At 40.3% G+C, this 19,854-nt stretch overlaps 1 protein-coding gene across 4 annotated transcripts in view; it reads left to right on the forward strand.

The window, feature by feature from the left end:
* Positions 1 to 19,854, forward strand: part of obscn (obscurin, cytoskeletal calmodulin and titin-interacting RhoGEF) — a 435,173-nt gene that overhangs the window by 220,881 nt on the left and 194,438 nt on the right. For all 4 annotated transcript variants that reach the window (XM_033043588.1, XM_033043597.1, XM_033043606.1 and 1 more), the window contains 5 exons: positions 5,696 to 5,962; positions 7,893 to 8,159; positions 9,884 to 10,150; positions 11,823 to 12,095; positions 18,808 to 19,074. In XM_033043588.1, the coding sequence (XP_032899479.1) occupies positions 5,696 to 5,962; positions 7,893 to 8,159; positions 9,884 to 10,150; positions 11,823 to 12,095; positions 18,808 to 19,074 (1,341 nt within the window). The remainder of the gene's footprint in view (positions 1 to 5,695; positions 5,963 to 7,892; positions 8,160 to 9,883; positions 10,151 to 11,822; positions 12,096 to 18,807; positions 19,075 to 19,854) is intronic.

The following is a 19,854-nucleotide window of genomic DNA, read 5'->3' on the forward strand; positions in this document are numbered from 1 at the left end:
TAGGAATCATCTGGTCAAATAAGTTAATGGAGAGAGGGTGATAATAAAGACCAATAAATATATTGTATTACTAATAGTAGGGCTGGGTATTTGCCCAGCAGGTCAGGATACACTAGGAGAAGAAAAACGGAACCAAAATCACCGACAGGTGACTTAACAGCAAAAAGAGCCAGTTCTCACATGGACAGTGAAGTTATATAAAGAAGTAGAATTCGATGTTGAATCTAGAAGCCTAAAGCGTGCCAAGACAAAAGATGATGATTTGTTCCTCTGATTTGCATCGGGCCTCATTATTAGAGTGTAAAGCTTCATATAGATAGGTTAGAGAAGAATGGAGATGTGAAAAAGCAGGCAACAGGAAGTTCAGGATTATTCGTGGACTGACCATAGGTGCTTCACAAAATGACCACAAAATGATGTGTTTGGTTTCTCTACTGTAAAGAAGCACATTATGATTACTCAATGCAGTACACTAGATTGGAAGAAGTGCAGGTGAATTGCTGTTACACCTGGAAAGACTACTATGTTCCCTGGATAGTAGGATGGGAAGAGGTGAAAGGATAGGTGTTGCATCTCCTGTGACGAAAGTGTCACAAGATCAGGATTTGTAGGTGATAACAGAATGTTTTATCAGGGAATGACAAAAGGAAAGGACCCTTCAAGATGCTGAAAGGGAGGGGGAATATGTATCTGGTGGAAGAATCTGGTGAGAGTTTACATTTCAAAGGATGAACGGTTAAATGTGTTCTCTTTTTCTCTTTTCAAAGATATTGCCAGACCTGTTGAATATTTTCAGCATTCTCTAATCTAAATAAAAGATCTGAAAATGAGAGCATTAAGTGTCTAGTTTTAGAGATACGGCGCGGAAACAGGCGTTTCGGCCCACCGAGTCCACGCCGACCAACCATCCCCGCACACTGTCCTACACACACAAGGGACAATTTACAATTATAAAAGCCCGTTAACCTACAAACCTCTATGGTTTTGGAGTGTGGGAGGAAACTGAAGATCCCGGAAGAAACCCACGCAGGCCATGGGGAGAACGTACAAATTCCCAGTCTCTGGTGCTGTGAGGCAGAAACTCTACCGCCCCGTCACCGTGCTGCCCAACTCTAACGCTGCGCCACTGTGCTGCCCCAACTCTAAAGGAAGAGAATGTAAATGGGGAAGTACTTCCAGTTAGCTTAATGTCAGTTGTTGGGGGAAAAGGGAAATCTATAAGAAAAGAAGGAATAATCTAGAAAACAACAATAGTATTGAACAGATTCAGAATAGATTTATAAAGGAAAGTCGATTGACTAATCTATTGAATTTCTTGTGGATGTCTCTGGTAGAATGAATAAGGAGGTACTAGTGGGTACAATGTATTTAGATCTCAGACAACATTTGAAAAGGTCCCACGCAGAAAGTCATTCAACAAGATTAGAACACATGGACATAATGATATAGGAAGACATGGGCAGGTTAGGACTTTATTTCTTAGAACGCAGGAGGCTGAATGGAATCTTCAAAAGGTGTATAAAGGCTTTGGTAGGACAGGATTTTTAAGTTTATCCTAATGAGTTTCTTGAAACAGGCTTAGTGGCTAGTCCAACTAGATTAGTAAATCCACATCAGACGTGGGAGTTGCTTAAAGATAGCTGGTTGGAGCATGTTCCAGTAAGGAGGAGGATCAAGGATGGCAAGATATAGAAATCTTGGATGAAGGGAAAGATTGTAACCATAATTAAAAAGAAAAAAATTGTACGGTATAGGAATATGAAATAAGACACTGCCTTTCAGGACCATCATTAGAAAGAGGGTAGAACAATTCAAGAATAAAGGAGATAATTTATGCTTGGAATTGGAAAATGTAGGAGAGATACTAAATGTATACATTGTATCCTGACCTAGGAGAAGGACATGGGGGATAGTGAGATCAGTGTTTATATACAAATATGCTAGGGCAGTTTGAGATCCTCTGCTTTAAATCTCTTGAAGAGCATTAAGGTGGATCAAGGCCCGAAGGCATGATGGGATCTATCCATAATTATTGAAGCAAGAGAGGAGATTGTTCGGGAATTGATGAAGACCTTTGTATCCTCTCTAGCCATAGGCGAGGTCCTTTGAAAGTAGCCAATGTTATTCCTTATTTATGAAAGGAAATTGGGATAATCCTGGAAATTACAGGCAAGTGAGCCTTGGTAGGGAAGCTATTGGGGAAGATTCTCAGGAATAGGATTTACTCTCATTTGGAAAAACTATGTACAGTCAGGATGACTTTGTGCAGGGCTGGTTATGTCTTGTAAATTTAATTGGATTTTTTGAGAAGGTGATTGATGAGAGTAGGGCAGTGGATGTTGGTCTGCATAGACTTTGGTAAGGGGTTTGACACAGCTCGTGATAGGCTTTTCCAGAAGATTAAGATGGGTGGTATTCACAGTGTCTTGGTAGATAGTATTCAAAATTGGCTTACCTATAGAAGGTGGTGGTGGAATGGTGTTATTCTGGCTGTAAGTCAGTGGGAACATTTTTGGAGCATGCCAGTGATTATAGTTCACATAGTAATATGACTTTTGCACATCCTGCTCAGATGTCGTTGTGCACTGGAATCACAAACTGCATCATCAGGTTGTGATTCTAGAAACTATCACTGATCTGTCATAATGACTGAAATGCTATTGTTGCTGCTCGCACATCCAAAACCATTTCTTCGAATGCTGACATTGTGCTAGGCATTGATCTGCACCATGCCTCATGATGGTCTAGTGCCAGATGCATGTAAAAATTGTGGAATCCTTATAGTTACAGTAGATCTCAGAACTGATGTGATATCCACTACATAGGAAAGCCTGCAATCCTGAAGCTATGTGCTTTCTCTGACTGTGGTACTCTAGTAAGAAAAATTCAAAGATGATCGACTATTAAGGGGAAAACATGTTGATATATTTGATGAAGGTAATGCAGTCAAAGTGGTGTATATTAACTTGTAGAAGGCCAAGTTGAATGCATTGCACAAAAGGAACATTCATAGCAAGGATTCAGAGTTGGCTAAGTAACAAGTAACTTATCCATGGTGAATGATTACAGACAGGAAGTAAGTGGATGATGACATTCCCCAGTAACCACTGTTAGAACCTTTGCTGCATAACTCCAGTTACTGAGATTGGATCCTAACCTAAGGTTTTGTTTGTGTGGAGTTTGCAAATGTTCTTTGTGACTGCATGGAATTCCCTCACATCACAGACCAGTGCTGTTGCTACGTTAATTGGCTGTCATAAATGAATGCTTGTGTAGTGGATGGTAGAAGAAGTGTGGAGTTGGTATTGGTGCAAGAGTTGTAGGGACTCAGAGCAATGGAATTCAATGCAATGGCACCAAATAGCCTCCATCTGTATAATTGAAACATGAGAAAAATATGACACATAAAAATGTTCAAAACCATTAATGACTGTTTAACATAGCATGTATATATCTGAATTTTAATTTGAGTGGTTATAAATTATTTTAACCAAAAAGATAACAATTGAAAATGTGAAATTCATTCTTGTTTTTTTGTTTCAATTTCATTTTACCCTCCCCATGTTCAAACATTCATTCCTAAACAATATCTGTTTTAAAATGCCTTGATTTGTGAATTAATAATGAAAAAGTAAATATATCGCCATGTGTTCATCATTATCTGAAATATTCCCCAAGACTCTCATCATGGCTCCTTCCAGTTTCTGGTTTTCAAGCGACATCTGAGCAAATTCATTAAAATTTACAATTTACGCTTGATATTAATTTACAGATTACTGCATCTACAGACTCTTGAATCTCAATTTACATACTGCCTCACTCACTTTGACCCATCCTCTAACTCTAAATTGTGTCCAGAGATCTAAAGTTTCATTCAACTGAAAAGCAATAAACCCAAGATCTTTGCTTTCTATCACAAACTATTTGTCTACCATTCAACTTAATTCCTGACCACAGGATCTGTTTGAAAAGGAACTAGATTTTGTCGCAAATTTGATGCTATTTATGACCCTGACATGAGCTTCTGACAACATTTCTACTGCATCTAATTTCACCTCAGTATTGTGTATCTTTCCTTGTCTCATTTGCTGCTAAATCTTCATCTATATCATTGTTACCATTAATCATTATTATTCCATTATATCTATCTTGTCAGTCTACACCGACCAAAATACTGCTAGCTACAGTATTTCCTTTCTAACATCATTTAACACAACTACTTTGTTTTCATGCTTCTGCAAATGTTAACCTGATTAAAATGTTACCCTGACAATAAGTAAGTTTAGTATTCCAAAAAACACAAGGAATCATAGGATTTGTCAAAGATCGGACGCTAAAAATAAAAATGGAACAAAGTGCTGTAGATTCAGTGAGTATAGTTTGGGTCCGATTTTTTTGTATTTTTTCAGTGGGAGATCGGGGGGGGGGGGGGGAAAGAGACTGGACCGGCTCTCGGCAGCTGACGCACACAGAACCGCGCCTCATCTGCAGCCAGGATCGAACCCATGTCCCCGGCACCGCAAGCGGCTGGACCGTCCCCGGTTTCCCACCCCCCCCCACTCGATTGTCCCATCACCGTCCAGGGGGCGGCAGAGACGTCCGGTCCGACGGGACACCGGCCTCCAGGGCGGAGATGCCCCAACCCCAGCTCACCTCCGCATCTCCTGCCGGGCTAACCGGCAGCCCGGACCAATGACACCAGCGGCCCCAGGCCCACAGGCCCACAGCCAGCGCCAACTCCAGCCCAACCCTGCTCCAACTCCAGAGGAACCCACTCCCCGATGGGCCGCTACGGCGACAAGTGCCAGTTTGCCCATGGCCTGGCCGAGCTGCGCTCCCTCAGCCGCCACCCCAAGTACACATCTTGCACACCACCGGCTTCTGCCCCTACGGTACCCGCTGCCACTTCATTCACCCCGACTATGGACGAAACGCAAGCCTGCACACAATGCAGCACCACCGTTGCCGAGATTGTTTTATAGCTAGTGACCTATGACCTGGGCATGCGCAGCCTGAATACCGAACTCGCTTATTCATTGGACATCAGAGAACATTTATATTTGCTAAAATCAATCAATCGTCCCTGTCTCTTCCATCTTATTAAAACAAGCTATCATCGGAATGGTGCACCATCTAGTATAAGTTGGTGCCACGTTTCTATAGATTTCACACTGAGGATTTGATTTGTTTATGTATTTGCATTCATGTGTTAACTCAAAATGTAAAAGCATTTCACCCAAAATTGAATATTATATTAAATGTTCTCACTTTTTCATTAACGGCTCCTGAAAGGAAATGGACAATCCATTGATACTTTTGAATCCTAGATTGCTTAACATTTGGTGTTAAATACTTGATTAAACTACTTCATATGAAAACGCAGCATGTGATGCATTGATGACTAGAACAGAGGAGGCCTATTTAGCATTATTTTATAACTCTGTATTCTTGGTAAGGAATCTTATTTGGCGAGTAATACCATAATCCTATTTCTTTGCCCTGTATTCTGTGTATGTTCCCTATAGAAAATGTGAGTTTCAATTTTGTGTTCCCCTGGATATAAAGAAAATCAATTTTATTCCATAGAAATAACAATGCCATCAGAATATTTCTTGTGCCCAATGAAGTAAAAAAATTGTAAAGATGAGTACTGCAAAAAGATTACTTATTGATCCAATAAATTAATGTTTCTCAGCTTTACCGGTACTTTTTAAACAAGAGCTTCAGAATGTGGAAGCTGAAGAAGGTAGTACGGCCAAACTATGCTGTGAGCTTACTAAAGTTGATGCTACAGTGGAATGGCGAAAAGAATCAGTGGCACTAGTACCATGTGGAAAATATGAAATGAAGCAGCTAGGACCCATCATTGAATTGTTAATCCATGATTTGGAACCCGAAGATGCAGCTGACTACACTTGTGATTCTGGAGATAAACAATCTACAGCTCATTTAAAAGTGAATGGTAAAATATATGATATTTCATAATGGAATTCAACTGCCTCCATGTTTTCTTTTGCTGCTGAAAGTAATCATCTTTGTCTTGACCTCATTATCTGTATGTTATTTCTGCACTTAATGTTTTCCATTCACATCAGTCAACTTCATTATTTCTGATTAATGACATTTTCAGACTTTTACATATATTGGTTGAATTGTCTTTTTTATTACATGGGGCAAAGTGAGAATAATCATGGATATTGGGATCTAGCACCCTGCACTGCTTAGGTATTAGATAGACCGACCAGAATCTCTACTTGAAGAGATTCACTGCTGGGGCATAATGCAAAGCCCCATGGTTGTTGTCCCGTTTTAGCTGAGACCACTGCATGACTGGCCTTGCCCCACAATTCTGCATAAAGGCCTTTCATCAGCAGTAAATTAGTGGCAGCAGGTGGAGGTAGTGTTGGGAAACACCTTATAAGAGTGGGATGGATAGGTTGGTGGAGAGAGTGGCAAAAATGGTTGGGAAAAAATATGGGGGGAGGGGGGGGAGAGATATAATCAGGGAAGAGCTTGGTTATTGAAGAGTGAGTGATGATTGGTTCAGCAGGACAAAGAATTGAGGCCTGATAGAGGACAGTCAAGAACTTAGAGGAAATAATGAGAAAGTCATAAATATGAAGAAAGATCCTAAGGATTGGAGACTACCATGGGGGGTTGATTTTTGGGGAAGAAGTGTGATTGCTTTGGAGATAAAACTGTAAATTACTACAAAATTAATTCCCTGGACTTTTTCAGTTGCAGTCCAGGTAAGGAAGGAAGATGAAAACCTGTTCCAGCATTTGAGACCGATTTCATTAAGGAACTATGTAGATATGGTAAAAATAAACCTCAGAGTTGGCCTAATTTGTTGAAGCTCACTATATATGGTTTCAGATGAGTGTGTAAGAAGGACCTGCAGATGCTGGTTTAAACCGAAGGTAGACACAAAATGCTGGAGTAACTCAGCGGGACAGGCAGCATCTCTGGACAGAAGGAATGGTTTCAGATGAAATGCACTATGGATAAATTACTCTACCATGCAAGAAAATGGCTAGGCTGAAAATGATAGGGATTTTGGAAAGCTTTTACACCCCATCGTAGAAACTATTTAATACAAGGAAATAAAGTTTAATATTCAAGCTGAAAGGAAATTGATGAGGCTTAAAGGTCCAATAAGGTAGGATTAACAATAGGAGTCCAATTTATTCCCAGAACAGTTGCAAAAACATGACCCCATTTCCACGTACAAGTGATGACTCTGAATCTATCATTCATATTTTATCAGTTTGTCAAAAAAAAAAAAAAATCCATATCACATCGGTTATATGGCAAATAGGTCATTAGGCCGAACTAGTCTCGGCTTATGTTTATGCTTCACTTCAGCCTTTATTTTATACTTGTCTGTTAGCAGAATTATATTTCTTTCTTCTACATAGTCTTGTCTAGCTTCCTCTTAAATCCATCTTTAAAAGTTTGTAGATATAGGTCAAAAACAGGCAGTTGGGACTAGCTCAGGTAAATAATTTGGTCAGCATGCATTAATTAGGCAGAAGGGCCTGTTTCCATGTTGTATAACTCTGGCTCCCTATTATTTGGTCCCTATCAAATCACATTTTCAATACTTCTTGAATGGAGACATTTCTTCCACATTCACAATTTGATTTCATAATATCTTCTATTGTTGCCCTGTAGATGTCCTCTTAACCACAAGTAGACTTTTTTTAGTTCATCAAAAACGTTCATAATTTTAAGGCTACCCCTCAGCCTTATTTCCTCAAGGATATTAGATCTTAGGCAAGGTATTGCCAATGTTTTTCAGTATATTAAATGGATTTGTTACAATTAATTCATTTAGAACTGATGTTTTGATCCTTCCATCCTTCCATTTTATGTCTTTCCAAATGTTGTAGCCTTGCCAGTGCTATTCAAAGAACAGCTGCGAAGTGAAGAAGCTGAAGAGGGTGATCTAGTCACATTTCATTGTGAGCTTACGAAATCAGGTGCACTGGTAAAATGGAAAAAGGGATCTAAAATACTTCATCCCAATGACAAGTACGAAATGAAACAAGTTGGTGCAATTGTTGAATTATTCATTCACAATGTGAATACAGAAGATACTGGCAAATATACCTGTGATTCTGGGGACCAGCAGACTGATGGCTACTTGAAAGTTAATGGTAAGAGAAAATTCATTATTTGAAGAAATTTGTAAGAATTTTTGTTCAAGAGAGTAACATGCAAATGCAAAGAGTATATCATCGGACATGCTTCATTGATTAACTGCCCAATTATTTCCATTGTAGTTCTTTATGTTTAAAAACTTTAGCTAATTTGAATGAATGGTTTGATGTATTGTCATTAGTAAATCAAACTGTTATGTGTGAGTTAACCAGTAACTGCTACACCTCTGAAAAATACCTATATCTCGGAAGTCACCTTTTGGCAAAGGCCACCCACTACTGCCTTCAGTGCACCAGCACAGCTTTTGGAAAACTAAAGAAAGGATTATTTGATAATCAATTTTTCAGACCTAACACCAACTTATGGTCTCTTGGGCAAGCCCCCCCCCATATGCCTCAGAGACCTAGACTATCTACAGCGAACATCTCAAGATTCTGGAAATACCACTCAATGCGCTTTCCACAAAATTCTCTAAGTTCACTGGAAGTATGCTGACCAATGTCATGTCCACTCCCAGATCAATATTCTTAACATTGTCAGTTGGCTGCATTAAATATTCATATGCCAGATATCAGACTCCAAAAATAGACAGTATTGTTGGAGATCTGCTATGTGAAAAGATTATCAGGTAGATAAAATAAAATATTCAAGGATGTGCTCAAAGCTGCCTTGAAGAAATGTATCTTGGGAATCTTTGGCTCATGGTTACTCAAAGTGGAGAAGTACTTGAGAACTTCTAACCTATGCAAAAGGTGCACATGGAAGCACAATGTTAGGAACAGACCATTTCCTAAGCTATCTATTTGCCTGTCTTGTCAGGCCTATTTTGCCCCATCTTTGTCTTCATTTGCCATCTCAGGACCCACAAACTGAAGTGGACGCCAGTCGACCCTAATTCACAGAATCATGGAAATGTTCAGGGTGGGTGGAATCTAGAACTGGGGTTACTGTTTCAAATGAAGGGTCACTACTTAAGGTGAAGATGAGTGGCATTTTCTTTTCTCAGAGGATTATGAATCTTTGGAATTTTCTTTGTGGAGAAATGTGGATGTTGAATTATATTCAGGAACAAGATAGATTTTTGCTCTGTAGTAGAATATGGATTAGGGAGAACATGCAGTAAAATAAAACCATGATCAGATTAACCATAATGGATGAATAAGCTTGAGTGGGTAAATAACCTACATTTCTAATTTCTTAAGTTCCTTTTAATGAACTCTGACTCTTATCTTTTTCATCAATAACAGTGGAAAGATGAGGAAAGTTTGTCAAAGATTCAGCTATCATAATAATGCAAGAAGAGCTCAAAGAAACCTTTCGTAGTTTTCAATATATTCTCTGCATACACTTTCCATTCTAGGCCACTTACTCAACCTTTTACATTTGATATAATTGACACAGCAATATTTTTGATTCAAAATTTAAGCACAAAAAATAAGTGGCACTTTATGGCTGAATTATTAAGTTTAAGTTTTTCAGTGTGTACATATATATAGATATATTTAATATTGGGTCAGATCAAATGAAGGATGGATATAATGGGCTGTGTGAGGACTTCCATACTTAAGTAAAAGTGGTATTCACCATTAATTCTTTGCTAAGGACACCATGGATAAATGGAAATCCTGAAAGTTTAGTATAATAAAGTATTTTTTTGTTTTTTACCAATAAACATTTACTTCTGTTATAGTATTGTTAAATTATAAAAATATTTTTTTAGCCTTGCCAGTACTTTTCAAACGATGGCTTAAAAATGAGGAAGCCGAAGAAGGTCACTCTGTTATACTGCACTGTGAGCTTACTAAACCCGATGCCTCTGTGGAATGGAGAAAGGGACCCGAGGTTCTTAAACCCGATGACAAGTATGAAATGAACCAGAAAGGCCACATTGTCGAATTACTAGTTCACAATCTGAAACTGGAAGATACTGGGGAATATACTTGTGACTCTGGAGATCAACAGACCACTGCTTCCTTAACTATCAGAGGTAAATAATTAAAACTATTGCTCATTTTAATTCAAACACAGATTACTTGCTTAATTGTCATGCAGAATTGATGAACACTTCTACTTTGACACTTGCAATTAAGAGACATCAGTAAATAGATTAGGTATTCTAAACAAAAATAATCTGATTTTATTAAGAACTGAACTGTCCTGGGAGGAAACAGAAAGATATATGCCCAAGAATATCCTTAGTAGTCCCCAGTCACTGCCCTTTACCTCTGAGAAAATTGTGCAGAAAACTTCCACCCAAGATTTTTTTTTACCTTGTCATTCATGAAAAATGGATGTTGCTAGCCAATAATTGTCCATCACTATTTGGCACTCATCTGAGGAGACAGTTAAGAGTCATCCACATTGGTAGATTTGGAGTCACATATATGCCAGACTAGATATGAGTGGTGCATTTCCATTGCTGAAGGACCCTTATGATCCAAATAGATTTTTATGACAATCTGGCAGCTTCCTGGTAATTGATACTAGGAATGTGTTTTATTTTAATTCTATGCTTTTGATTTAAATATTCCTGTTAAAATGCTCCTGTTGCCATGGTAGGGATTCAAATAGATGTCTCTGTATTAGTAGTTTAAATTGTTTTTTTGCCTTTCAGCGATTTTGAAATTTGCAGGTATACAATAGATTGAATTTTGATTGGATGCTCTATGGTAGTTGTGCCATATTCTGGTATAGGTACTGTGGAATATTTGAAGTAAACTGATGTAGGGAGATCCCTTAATATACCTGCCATTTGTTATGTACTCGCACATGGATGGAATGCAAAAACACGGGCTCCAATTCAGGTTATTACACTTTAGGAAGAATGTGAAGATCTTACAAAGAATAGGATGAAGAACTTCATTTACAAGGTTAAGCTGGAGAAAGTTGTTTTTTCTCCTTGAAGAATATTGACGAGATTTGATAGAGACTTATGAGGTATGATCGGTTTAGATATGGTAGTTAGAAGCTGTTCCATTATCAAATGTTCAAGGAACTAAAATAAATATTGGGCAAAAGATATGTGAGATTAAACTTAATTAAAAACTCAGGTGAGTTACGTAGAATTCACTGTCTATAAGGGTGTGAGAAAAACAATGAATTGATGCTCTTGAATGGGATTTGGATAGATACTTGAGAAATAATAATCTGCGGGGGGAAAAGCAGGGGATTGGAAGTGATGCGACTTTTATACTGCGAGCAGTACGGACTCAATGTGTTGAGTCACAATAATTCCATGATTCTAAATCGAGGACAGATGTCTAATTCCATTTGTTGCTAAGCTTTGAGTTGCTTTTCTGAGATGGAATGTTTGCTGCATAAAAATATTGAGATTGTTCAGTTTGCAAGAGTTATTTTAAAAGTTATTAAAAATATACATTTATTTATGTTATTTACCATTGATCATTGTCTGGATCTTTGACAGCGTAGATTTATTTGCTTCCATACCAACTTTCAAGTTGAATTTATTATCATATGCATAAGTATAGTGAAGTGCACAGTACAATTAAAATTTTGCTTGCAGCAATATTTCAAGCACAAAGACAACACACAAAACACATCAATTATACATAAATTACATGTTATGTTCAGGTTCTCTCCACCAAATTATTCCTAAAAGACTATTGATTTGTTGAGTTTTGTTCTAATTTTTTTTTCAGAGCCAGATGTAAAAATTATTGATGGTTTGAAAAATGTTGACGTGGTTGAAGGTGGAAGTGCTTTGTTTGAATGTAAGCTATCCCATGACAATGCACGAGGAGTTCAGTGGATTTTGGAAGGAATTGAACTGCAGAGTAATGAGATGAATGAAATTTCGGTGAAGAATGGTAATATTCACACTATTCTGTTGAGGAAAATCACACAAGATGACACTGGTACATTGATCTTTAAGGTTGGAAAGTACACGTCTTCAGCTCAGCTTAATGTTAAAGGTAATAATAAAAAAAGATTCAATTTCAAGGAAATTGGAATTGCATTTTCCATATAATACATTTCCATATTTTTGAACACTGCTTCATTTCATTAGTCAAACATAAATAGAAATGTTATATTTCAAATAATGTGGGCAAATCACATTACTGATTTTGAAATCTTCCCAGTGTCAGGTATGCGCTGAACACCTTTATTGGTTGCAAACTACTTATTTCTATCTGAATATATCAACTGTAGCAGATAGCTCCCCATTGTGATTTTATAGAGAATAAAGCATATTGTACTAGTTTAGTGCTTTTCTAATTATAAAGGGTTAGCACGCTGCTTTTGGAATATCTGACTAGGCAGCTTTAGAACTAAATGCAGTTTTTGGGAAGCATTCCTAAGTATATTTTATGATATAATAATATACCTTCCCCCCCCCCCCCCCCCCCCAACATTTATATGCTGAGTTAATCATTGTAGGCAGTGTGATTATGCAGCATGGCACTGAAACAGTCCCTTCCGTCCGACTTGTCCATGCTGACCAAGATGCCTATCTACGCTAGGCCCATTCGCCCACAATTGTCCCATATTCTTGTAAAGCTTTACTGTTCATGTGCCTACCTAAATGTCCTTTCAATGTTGTTATTATTGTACTTGCCTTAATCACTTCCTCTGGCAGCTTGCTCCATATACATGCTAGCCTCACAATGAAAGGTTTCCCCTCAGGTTCCTAATAAATCTTTTTACTCTCATCTTAAACCTATGCCCTTAAGTCTTCTAAACCTGGTCTATTCAAGTAATCATCCAGATACTTGAATGTGTGAGAGTTTCTGATTCTAGCACCTCATCAGGCTGTGCATTCCAATTCCAACCACCCTTGGTGAGGTTCGCTTAACCTCCTCTGCTCCAAGAAAAAAAAGCCAGCCTATTCAGTCTCTCCTCATAAATGAAATATTCTATCCCTTCTGCACACTCTCCAGTGCAAACACATACTTCCTATGGTGCAGCAACCAGAACGGCACATAGCACTCCAGCTGTTTCCCATTTATTGATTTATGAAGCTGTACAATACGTCCCTGCTATTATATTCTTTTCCCCAATGATTTGGATGAGAAAATAAATGGCAAGATTAGCAATTATGCCGAAGATACAGAAGTGGGTTGAATTGCAGATAATAAAGATAGATGTAAAAAATTGCAGCACTATTTTGGTCAGTTGGCCAAGTGGGCTGAGGAATGCTAAAGGACCTGTTTCCATGCTGTATGACTCTATGACTCTGAGCTGATGCAATTAACCCGTGCCCACTACCTAACTAAAACGGCAATATGGGGAGAAAAGATGAAATTCAAAGGTAAGCTAGCCAATAATATAAAAGAGGATAGCAAGAGTTTCTTCAGTTAAATAAAGAGTAAGAAAGACGCAAGAGTGGAAGTTGGGCCGCTGGAGAATGATGCAGGAGAAGTGATAATGGGGAATTAAGAAATGGCAGAGGAGTTGAATAACTTTTTTACATCAGTCTTCAGAGTGGAAGACATCTGTGCTAGAGAGATAGATCAGCCATGATTGAATGGCGGAATAGACTTAACATAGAAACATAGAAAATAGGTGCAGGAGTAGGCCATTCGGCCCTTCGAGCCTGCACCGCCATTCAATATGATCAGGGCTGATCATCCAACTCAGTATCCCGTACCTGCCTCCTCTCCATACCCCCTGATCCCTTTAGCCACAAGGGCCGCATCTAACTCCCTCTTTAATATAGCCAATGAACTGGCCTCAAATACCTTCTGTGGCAGACAGTTCCAGAGATTCACCACTCTCTGTGTGAAAAATGTTTTTCTCATCTCGGTCATAAAGGATTTCCCCTCTATCCTTAAGCTGTGACCCCTTGTCCTGGACTTCCCCAACATCGGGAACAATCTTCCTGCATCTAGCCTGTCCAACCCCTTAAGAATTTTGTAGGTTTCTATAAGATCCCCCCTCAATCTCCTAAATTCTAGCGAGTACAAGCCGAGTCTATCCAGCCTTTCTTCATATGAAAGTCCTGACATCACAGGAATCAGTCTGGTGTACCTTCTCTGCACTCCCTCTATGGCAATAATGTCCCTCAGATTTGGAGACCAAAACTGTACGCAATACTCCAGGTGTGGTCTCACCAAGACCCTGTACAACTGCAGTAGAACCTCCCTGCTCCTATACTCAAATCCTTTTGCTATGAATGCTAACATACCATTCGCTTTCTTCCCTGCCTGCTGCACCTGCATGCCTACTTTCAATGACTGGTGTACCATGACACCCAGGTCTCGTTGCATCTCCCCTTTTCCTAATCGGCCACCATTTAGATAATAGTCTGCTTTTCTGTTTTTGCCACCAAAGTGGATAACCTCACATTTATCCACATTATACTGCATCTGCCATGCATTTGCCCACTCACCCAGCCTATCCAAGTCACCTTGCAGCCTCCTAGCATCCTCCTCACAGTTAACACTGCCCCCCAGCTTAGTGTCATCCGCAAACTTGGTGATGTTGCATTCAATTCCCTCGTCCAAATCATTAATATATATTGTAAATAGCTGGGGTCCCAGCACTGAGCCTTGCGGTACCCCACTAGTCACTGCCTGCCATTCTGAAAATGACCCGTTTACTCCTACTCTTTGCTTCCTGTTTGCCAGCCAGTTCTCTATCCACATCAATACTGAACCCCCAATACCGTGTGCATTAAGTTTGTATACTAATCTCTTATGTGGGACCTTGTCAAAAGCCTTCTGAAAGTCCAGATATAACACATCCACTGGTTCTCCCCTATCCACTCTACTAATTACATCCTCGAAAAATTCTATAAGATTCGTCAGACATGATTTACCTTTCGTAAATCCATGCTGACTTTGTCCAATGATTTCACCACTTTCCAAATGTGCTGCTATCCCATCTTTAATAACTGACTCTAGCAGTTTCCCCACTACCGATGTTATACTAATTGGTCTGTAATTCCCCGTTTTCTCTCTCCCTCCCTTTTTAAAAAGTGGGGTTACATTAGCTACCCTCCAATCCTCAGGAACTACTCCAGAATCTAAAGAGTTTTGAAAAATTATCAATAATGCATCCACTATTTCTGGAGCTACTTCCTTAAGTACTCTGGGATGCAGCCTATCTGGCCCTGGGGATTTATCGGCCTTTAATCCATTCAATTCACCTAACACCACTTCCCGGCTAACCTGGATTTCACTCAGTTCCTCCATCTCCTTTGACCCGCAGTCTCCTGCTATTTCCTGCAGATTATTTATGTCTTCCTTAGTGAAGACGGAACCAAAGTAGTTGTTGGTTTAGAAAACTATCCCGCATACATTCCAAGAAATCCTCTTCCTCAGCACCCCTGTCAATTTGATTCACCCAATCTATATGTAGATTGAAGTCACCCATTATAACTGTTTTACCTTTGTTGCAGGCATTTCTAATTTCCTGTTTGATGCCATCCCCAACTTCACTTCTACTGTTAGGTGGCCTGTACACAACACCCACTGGTGTTTTCTGCCCCTTAGTGTTTCGCAGCTCTACCCATATCGATTCTACATCCTCCAAGCTAATGTCCTTCCTTTCCATTGCGTTAATCTCCTCTCTAACCAGCAACGCTACCCCACCTCCTTTTCCTTTCTGTCTATCCCTCCTGAATATTGAATATCCCTGGATGTTCAGCTCCCAGCCTTGGTCACCCTGGAGCCATGTCTCCGTGATCCCAACTATATTGTATGGTATTGTATTTTAATGACCACACAGCCAGGCTGGTGGAATTTGGGTTGTCAGCAGCGATTCAATAATAAAGAACACACAACCACAATAAAAATGTAACACAATCATCCACCACAGCATTCATCACTGTGGTGGAAGGCACAAAAATTTGGCCAGTCCTCCTCCATTTCCCCCCCGTGGACAGGACCAGAGTCAGTCCAGGATCGGCTCTTCCTCACCGGAGACCGAGGCTTTAAGTTGTTGTAGGCCGCAGGCCGGCGGTCGAGATTTAAAGTCTCCGCCGCAGCCAGAAGCACCGTAGACTGCAGGGCCGGCGGTCGAAGCTCCCCTCCAGGGGTGATGGTAAGCCCATGCCGGCCCCGCGGTAGAAGTTGGCCGGCAGTGATGGCTTCTTCTTCCCCCGGGTCACCCACGAGGGATCCCGGGCTGTAGACGCCGCACCAGCTGGAGCTCTGCAGACCGCGACTTCAGGCTGCCGGCTGCCCCGGGCCAGCGAAACGGAGCGCTCCCCTCCAGCGAGCCCCAGCGAGGGCTCACCCGCTCCACGCCGAGAGTCCACGCTGCGCCCGCCGCTGAAGCCCCAGGCGCTTCTCCGGGAAAGGCCGCGCCGATCCTTGATGTTAGGCCACGGGGGAGGCAACCTGGAAAAAGTCGCCTCTCCATGGAGGAGGCGACCGAAGCGGTTTCCCCCTTACCCCCCCACACCACCCCCCACACAAAACACACAAAGAAACACAAAATACGTACTTTAAAACATACTAAAAAATAAGAAAAAGTTGAAAAAAAACTGACGCGCTGCTGACAAGGCTGCCGCCAGAGCAGCGCCCCCTGATCATAATCATTAATAGCTATCTGCACATTCAACTCATCCACCTTATTACGAATGCTCCTTGCATTGAGACACAAAGCCTTCAGGCTTGTTTTTACACCGCTCTTACCCCTTATACAATTATGTTGAAAAGTGGCCTTTTTTGATTTTTGCCCTGGATTTGTCTGCCTGCCACTTTAACTTTTCACCTTGCTGCCTATTGCTTCTACCCCCATTTTACACCCCACTGTCTCTCTGCTCACACACTTAAGAACACCACCACCTCTCATCCTCTGTTCATTATTGTTTTCTTCCTTCTCCTACATGTTTGGTCTGAGTGCTTCCCTTCTCTGCCTCCTGCCTCACACACTGTCTACTAGCTTTCTCTATTTGAGTCCCTCCCCCAATCGTTCTAGTTTAATGTCTCCGCAGTAGCCTTTGCAAATCTCCCCACCAGGATATTGGTACCCCTCGGGTTCAAGTACAACCCATCCTTTTTGTACAGGTCACACCTTCCACAAAAGAGGCCCCAATGATCCACAAACTTGAATCCCTGCCCTCTGCACCAGTCCTTCAGCCACGCATTTATCCTCCACCTCGCTCCATTCCTACTCTCACTGTCGCGTGGCACAGGCAGTAATCCCGAGATTGTTACCTTTGCGGTCCTTCTCTTTAACTCTCCTCCTAACTCCCTAAATTCTCCTTTCAAGACCTCTTCTCTTTTTCTACGTATGTCATTGGTACCTATATGTACCACGACCTCGGGCTCCTCTCCCTCCCATTTCAGGATATCTTGGACACGTTCAGACACATCCCAGACCCTGGCACCAGGGAGGCAAACTACCATCCGGGTCTCCCGACTGCGTCCACAGAATTGCCTGTCTGACCCCGTAACTAATAATAATAATAATAATATATTTTATTGTCATTGCACGTCAGTGCAACGAGATTTAGTATGCAGCTCCAACCGATGAAAAAGAAAAGTAAAATAAATAAATAAGCTGTGTGTCGTGACCATCCGAGGGAGACAGTCCAGCGGGGGTGGGGGGCACTCAGCAGGGCCGGTTCAGAGCCGCTATATGTCTATAGAGTCCCCTATTACTAATGCCCTCCTCTTCTTTTCCTTACCCTTCTGAGCAACAGGACCGGTCTCTGTACCGGAGGTCCGGCCGCTGTTGCTACTCCCAGGTAGGCTGTCCCCCCCCAACAGTACTCAAACAGGAGTACTTATTGTCAAGGTGTACAGCCACCGGGGTACTCTCTAGTCCCTGCCTGTGCCCCTTGCCCCTCCTAACCGTGACCCACTTGCCTGCCTGCTGTGGCCGAATGGCCTGATTCTATTCCTATCATTTATGACCTTTTGACCTTACCTACCTCGGCTGCCACTTTCAAAGATCCTTGGGCACATGCACCAATATTCCTCAGTTTCTCAATACTTTTTGGAGGCCTTCCATTCATTATGTAACTGATACAAGCCATATCAAAAATGATACGATAGTTTGCCAATACACATTCCTAAGCAACCTCGTAATAGAAAAATTGCACTATTAAAACAATTGTGTCATTGGTGAAAAGGTTAGGTTATAGAGAGTAAACAAAATGTTATTTTCTGCAGGAATTTCAAAAAGGTGTTTTTCATAGCTAAAAGTTTACTTTGTTGCCATCTAAAAATATAAAGGCTGTATAACATTGTTCAATAGAATATCTTGCATAAATATCAGTAGAAGTGATGGTGTGTCAATTTTCAAAGTAACTAAAATGGCCTCATGCAGTGAAACTTGCAGCCTGTGTTCTTAAGGGACAATGGCGTCTGTTTCGTGTAGATCGAGTTTCTGATTAAACTCACTTTCTCATCAATTCAGGCCACATAATACAAATAGTGTTCCCTAATTCATTGATCACATATTCAATGGATATTATGGAAGCACACGTTATAGCAGAGCTATCTGTACATATTCCATTTTGAACTTATTCTGGAGGTAAATCACCCTCTTTTTTCAAACTTTTACAATTTCACACCTATTTATAGGACCCCATTGGCCAGTAGAACTGTTTCAATGCACCAAAAATAAATGTAATACAATTTCTAGGTAAATATCTTAGATTTGCTAAATTTTAATTAGCTGTACTGCAGAAGTTTTAGATGTTCTCTCTGAATTATCTTTTTTTTTCAGCTACTCCAGCAACTTTCACTAAACAGCTTCAAAGTATGGAAGTGGATGAGAATGAAACAGCAACTTTGGTCTGTGAACTCTCACAATCCAATGCTCCAGCTATTTGGAAAAAGGGATTAACAACAATTGTTTCCAGTGACAAGTATGAAATAAAACAAGAAGGTTGTATACATAAGTTATGCATACATAACGTAACATCAAGCGACACGGGTGAATATACCTGTATTTCTGGAGATCATCAAACCACATCTTCCTTAACTGTGAAAGGTGAGTTAAAACTTGCATTTTATAAAATTTAAATTCCATTTTAAGATACCCCATATTATAAAAGCTTCTAACAGCTCCTTTGTGTTCTGTTTCTGGTTCCAAATTTCAATATTCACAGTTATTTCAGATAACAAATTTAATTGGGGTAATCTGTTTGCTGTAAATGGGTATTATGGCAATTATGCTATCTACTTCCATGTTCTTATTGGTCAATAATTATTATTATGCCATGAAAGATGTTTACCAATAACATGAATTTGGATATTTTACTAACCTGTCCTTGGAAATGATTCATAGCAGAAATTAATAACTATAGTTTTTGTAAGATGGTGGGAAAGATATTTGATGGGCTGAACCAATATGTCTACATTCCAAACATAAAATACTACCATTGCTGCAAATCTGAAATATAAACAGAAAATGGTGAAAATATGCAGCTTAGGCAGCATTTGTGCAGAGAAAAAGTTAGCATTTCAGGTAATAATCTTTCATTTAAAAACATGGAAGACTAGATATAAAACAAGATGGAGGCGCTGGCTTAACAGCTGCGGCCCACCTGCAGTCCGTCTGGTTTTTTTTTTCTTTCTTTTTGTTCCTTTGTCATGTTTTAGTTAATTTTGTTTTATTAAGTTGTGTATGTGTGTGGGTGGGGTGGGAGAAACATGTTTTGGTCTCTTCCTTTGGGGGATGCGACTTTTTTTCTGTCGTTTTCCCATCTCCGTCTGCGCCAAGGCCTAATGGCGGAGCTGGCGGCCTCGGAGCCGTGGCGGAGGCAGCGGC

The sequence above is a fragment of the Amblyraja radiata genome, chromosome 2 (genome assembly GCF_010909765.2).
Source record: "Amblyraja radiata isolate CabotCenter1 chromosome 2, sAmbRad1.1.pri, whole genome shotgun sequence".
Lineage (NCBI taxonomy): Eukaryota > Metazoa > Chordata > Chondrichthyes > Rajiformes > Rajidae > Amblyraja > Amblyraja radiata.